The sequence below is a fragment of a genome, unplaced genomic scaffold, assembly GCF_019419815.1.
Source record: "Pyrus x bretschneideri cultivar Hongxiangsu unplaced genomic scaffold, Pyrus_bretschneideri_v1 Contig11, whole genome shotgun sequence".
Classification (NCBI taxonomy): domain Eukaryota; kingdom Viridiplantae; phylum Streptophyta; class Magnoliopsida; order Rosales; family Rosaceae; genus Pyrus; species Pyrus x bretschneideri.
The window spans coordinates 1450388-1455749 of record NW_025999402.1 but is presented as its reverse complement, the minus strand read 5'-3'; the positions used below and the strand labels follow the sequence as shown (position 1 = coordinate 1455749).

Below are 5362 nucleotides of genomic sequence, written 5' to 3'. Positions count from 1 at the left end.
TAGTCTTTCTCTACAATCCACTTCATACGGAGTTCAAATTCTCCCTCTTCCGCTCGTCTTAACATAATTTAGTATAAAATATCACTTGTATTTGAGAGAGAAAGAAAGAACAAAAAAATAAAAATAAAAACTTGTTATCTCAGGAGACGCAAGGCAGCAATTTAATTAAGCGGCTAGAATGCACCTATGGTTAAGGTGGTGAACAAAAATGCTTCCCCCGGACTGCTACTTAATTTGTAGAATTTCAGGCAAACAAAAATGAGTCAGGCTTCCAATTTCCAAGAGTTAGACCACAACGCAACAATATCATAGTCGGAAAAGCCTAACCGTCTTAATGTTCCATCATCATAAATACCAACTCCTTAAATAAGCAAAAATAAGCAAAAATATTATACAGGCGAAAACAATCACACGATACACCTTAAGCAGTAGCCAAATCCTCGTATTGCCAGGGGTTGAACTCTATTGATTTGACGTCAATCGCTTCGACGCTGTCTGAGTTGTCTATTGCAGCCCGGTGTTCTGTGTACTTTCCATTGTAACGGTACACTTCCATGTCATCCCATGTTGTCTTGAAGACTTCATCTGTTTTGTCAAACCACCTTGGAGTAAACTCGTGTCCTTTTTCCAGTCGATTTTTCTTCTCAGCTCTCTGCCTCTCCTCCAAGCTGGTCAATGAGTAGGTAGATGTATTTAAGATATCAGTTTCTTCACTCGGGTTAGTGCTATTAATGGATGTCAAATTATACAATCAAAACAAAGCATTGAGCTTGTTGGTTTAAAGGCAAACCCCAATCCCTTCAAAAATATATCGTGTGTGTGTGTGTGTGTGTGTGTGTGTGAGAGAGAGAGAGAGAGAGAGTTAAAGATAGATCCAGACCTGCTCTTTTCAAAACCGGCTTTGGATAGGTCCCCCTGCTCCAGCGCGTATCTATCAGGACGCAGGCGAGAATCTGATGCCAATAATTTCTTAGGAGCAGTGTTGAAGCTGTTTATTTTGTGTGCAAAATGTGTATACTGGAATTTGTCATTTTCTGGAACATCAGCAACTCTCCAAACCTGTAACGAAGGATTAAAGTAATTTCTTATGAGCTTACTAGGATAATTTCCTCTATTGAAACGATAGATTATATTTCGCAAGTGTTCCTTTTGTCGTATCAGGAACGGGCAGAAACTTTATGAATAGTCAACCAATGTTCTATAAAATGGTGATAACCATTAGAGCACCTACTAACTCTAAAGATTCATTGGTTTCTACAACTTCATACGTCAACTGGACACCAGATATATAAAGGAAAAATATAGCTTTCAATTCCTTTAGGAGTCGGAGTCGGGGCATGCAATTCCTCTTTACAAGCACCGTACAGAAGTTCACTCCAGGTTTTCCTAGATAAGATTCAACAAGCTGCAAGGTGTATCTGGTACGAAACTAACCTCTTTCAGTTCAGTGCCAGGAAGTGGCTCCCCTTCTGAGTCACAGGGTTGATAACTCATTGACTCGTTCCATTTTCCAGTCATCAATATTTTAGGATCCTCGGCAGAATTATAAACATATCCATCTACTTCATAGCGACCAGATCTGCAAGCAAAAATTTACATCAGATAAAAGCGTAAAACCGACATACAGCATACATTAGTTGATAAATTACAATCCTTGAACCAAAACCAAGTCTTTATCCCAGAAGACTGGGCTTAGCTACATGTCTTTTTATATCAGTTTGGTCCTCAATCATTGGAATATTCCCCTGCGACTCAGTTTTGTCTAAAATCTTAGCAGTTCGCAGATTTTTGTTTCTTATCATCGCATCATGTGAATAGTGTGCCCTACCAATCATGCTCCTTAAGTAACCGTATGGTGCATGAATTTGAATAATACAATCATGACCAAAGGAAGAACGCAGCTATACATGGTGTTTAAAAGATATTATAGATAACTGTTCACATTTGAAGTAGGTAACTAACAAGACAACATCAAGGTAGGCTCACAATTTTAGAATAACTTCTTTTAATAGATGGCTCGAAGGTTATTCTTAGACCTGGAACTTCGACAGTATGGCCAAAATACCCTCCCGCAAGATGTTACCAGGCAAGTGTGCATATGATGCAAACAATGTTACATGTGATGAGCACTAGAAAGATGTCATACCCAAACCAGCCGCATGGTTGGAAATACAGCACAACTTTGTCCCCTGTGGTCAAATTGGTCAAAACCATATCTCCTGGTGAATCGACCCATGTTCGTCCAAAAATTAAGTTGTTAACTTTTGTTGGAGGGGGCGCCAATTCAAATTCTACACCATCTCTTTTAAGGGTCAAACGTGTTCTGCATTGAAAACATTTAAAGGTTACCTATGTTATTACTAAAGAAAAAAGATTATGCTGACAACGCAATTTAGCTCTCACTTAAAGACGAGTCATTAGATAAGTGAGATGCTTTTATTTACAAATCTCATGATATAAGCTTATAAAGAATATCAAAGGAGTTGAGAAGATATTAAATCACTTAGCCACAAGATTATAGCTGCGGAGAAAGATCATATAGGGTTACCTTCCGACTGGATAGATATCAAGTGAGTTCCCCAAAAATTTGGTTTTCACCTTCGACGTTATGTCATAAATAAAATGCTCATTTTCAGCATGACCAGCACTCATAGGAGGGTGATGACTGACCTGGAAGGAATACAAGAAGAATATAATATAATTAAGTACAAATGCATCAACAACTATAAGAGTACAGTAAGCCTTCCAGTAAAAGCCAAACAATTTGAGATTCATTTACAAATACATTCTTTTATTTCCATGCCGAAGCATCATAAATCTCAAGTAAAAATAGAATTCATAGTTTTGGTGCTTAGAACACACCTGTTCTGATAAAAACGTGACGCCCCCATGATTAACCATTTCATAAGTCTCGCCAAGTATTGGATTGAATGGCTTCCAGGTTCGTTGAAAGGCAAAGTAGACAGATATGAAGAAGGATGCTGCAACCAGCAATCGTAAGTTAGTCTCCAAACAGTGGATACACAAATAAAAGAAGGGAGGGAGAAGAGTGGAAAACAACCATGTCTACACGGGAGAGAGAGAGAGAGAGAGAGAGAGAATACTTACCAACATATACTGATCTCATGTATGGATCCTCACATTCATCTGCAAGATCTAACAGATGGGAGTATTCCGTAATCTGTGACATAATTGGACAACTGTGAGATTTTCTGGGCAGAACAGGATCGGATTGAACAAAGATTTTCTAGTACCATTTGAATATAGATAACACAAACCTCTGCCATTTTCTGCAGCATGGTCATTGGCTCAAAAATAAGTACTGGAAGGGTCACCATTGATGTGATGTCAGAGCCAATATACTTCTGCATTATCTTCCAGTAACCATCCCGATCCTGACAAAGAAAAGGGGAAGAACTTCTGTAATGAGTATGCATGAAAGCATTAGAAAGAATTATTTGTAGGTTTTTCCAACACCAATACGATCTCATTAAAAAAGTAATGTATGGGACACATGGAAGCTGCTATACAAGTAAATGACATCTTACGTGCTTTGCTGTTGCTCAGATCGAATAACTACACTTGGTAAGACTAAGTGGGAAACTTCTCAAGGCAATCAAAGGTGATTTCAGAAAAAGAATAGAGCAAAATTGGCTTTGATGCTGAAGTAAAAAAAGAATCTGAAACAGGCTAAGTATATCTATTGGCAATAGGTCCAGATGAGGGCAGCCATACAAATCCATTGAGATACTTTCCAGGTTAGCTAAGGTTGTGTCCTTTAGTTTATCTTAGCCAAAACAAAAACAATCTAGAGGGTGACAGGCTAATTAATATCTGTGATCATGCTCAGTTCTTGTCATGAGATAAAATATACTAAGCCTCCTGTAGTATTAAATTCAGTATATTTCTGCTTAATGTAAACCATTCCGTCACAAAATACAGCACAGGTGTAATATTGCTAATTTTCGGTCATTCATTTCTTCCTAGGAGGTTTCCTTTGAGTCACCTGATAATGAAGATGCTCCATCTTCTCCAATTAAAAAACAGAAATGTCATAATGCATGATTTTAGAGGTGTACTAAATCACCGATGTGGTTATTACTGTTTACAGTAAGGTCTTCTATGATAACGCTGCATTCAAAGGCCATGAAAAACAAGCTATGGAGGCAGACCTTCGTGCTCAAAATGCAAATATAATATTTCTGCAGCCCTAACATATATATAAGAAAAAATCCAAGACAGTAGCATTTTATCTACTATCAAGTATGCCAATGGTATTGCCATGGCAGAAACGTAGTGTACCTCCTGCTTCCATCTTCCTTTCCTTGCTTCGTCTTCGAGATCTTCCTGCCCTCCATCTGGATTGATAACCTCCAGCCCCTCATAACCCATTATGCTGCACATCGGAATAACACGGATTGTCACAATCTGATTCGTCATAACATACAAAACTAGTTTATCAACACACATCCAAAACTAGTTTCTAATCATCCATTTTGAATTTAGTAAAATGGGTATGAATTACCAATCTATTGCATCTGGAGCAACCACATAACATAAAACCTCTATTCGGCAAACATTAGATTCAAACTAGGCATTACCACAAGTAATTAAGCACCAAGTAAACCCCAAATCCAGCTAACTAGACCTCCAATTATCACAAATCATTTAAACTAATCTAAAAATTAATAGAAATCCCAAATTAGTAACAAATTGAATCCGATTTGAAGCTCATAGTAACAGTTAACACTACCAGAGCTAAATTTGAACACCAAGAAAGCGTAATTCAACGAAAAAATCCAAATCCCAATGCCCAAAAGCTCCAAAAGAATCCAATCAGCTCGAAAGATGAAATGAAAGAGGGATTTGAGTTATACCCGTTGACGGATTTGGTCATGGCACTACCGAGATTGGTCAAAGTGGAAGCCATGGAGGCGAAGAAACCTCCGCTTTGCTTCGGATCCTTGGGATTGGGAGCCATCGCCGATGTAAAACCCTAGATTCTGGCTCGCTCTCGCAACAGCTTCTGGAGAAGAAGAATACAAAGCGACCGAGACAAAGGTTAATTTCGGGAGGAAGACAGAGACAGTGGGGGGCGTGAGGTGTAAATGTTGGATTTTTAGGTTTTTTTTTTTTTTTTTTTTTTTTTTTGGAACAAAAGATTTTTAAGATTTTAAATTAAGTGAGGAAACAGAGAGGATTAGCAACGATTCTTGTTGGCGCTACTTCTGTTTGAAGTCAACAAGACCGGGAGGATATTTTCTCCTTTTGAATGTAATCTCAAACTCTTCAAAGAGGGAAAGGAATCCTTTTAATCCATCAAATTAGGGAATCAGACTGTTGAAATTTGACCTAAGTTTAA

The 5362-nt window shown here is 38.1% G+C and overlaps 1 protein-coding gene across 1 annotated transcript; it reads right to left on the bottom strand.

Moving 5' to 3' along the window:
- Positions 1-251: 251 nt before the first annotated feature.
- On the bottom strand, positions 252-5059 carry LOC103937207 (oxysterol-binding protein-related protein 3A-like). The gene is made up of 10 exons (XM_009347128.3): positions 4878-5059; positions 4303-4396; positions 3279-3395; positions 3109-3181; positions 2863-2981; positions 2549-2670; positions 2147-2323; positions 1435-1579; positions 881-1059; positions 252-668 (listed from the first exon to the last, which is right to left on the bottom strand). The coding sequence occupies exons 1-10, from the start codon at positions 4979-4981 to the stop codon at positions 422-424; spliced, it is 1377 nt and encodes a 458-aa protein (XP_009345403.2). The 5' UTR covers positions 4982-5059; the 3' UTR covers positions 252-421.
- Positions 5060-5362: the final 303 nt, after the last annotated feature.

Excerpts from the sequence above, each read along its gene's own strand:
- LOC103937207 (XM_009347128.3), bottom strand. The coding sequence starts at position 4,981 with ATGGCTCCCAATCCCAAGGATCCGAAGCAAAGCGGAGGTTTCTTCGCC. Across the intron at positions 4,397-4,877 it reads ATGACCAAATCCGTCAACGG|CATAATGGGTTATGAGGGGC; the intron begins GTATAACTCAAA and ends TCCGATGTGCAG. Across the intron at positions 3,396-4,302 it reads AAGGAAGATGGAAGCAGGAG|GATCGGGATGGTTACTGGAA; the intron begins GTACACTACGTT and ends TTTCTTTGTCAG.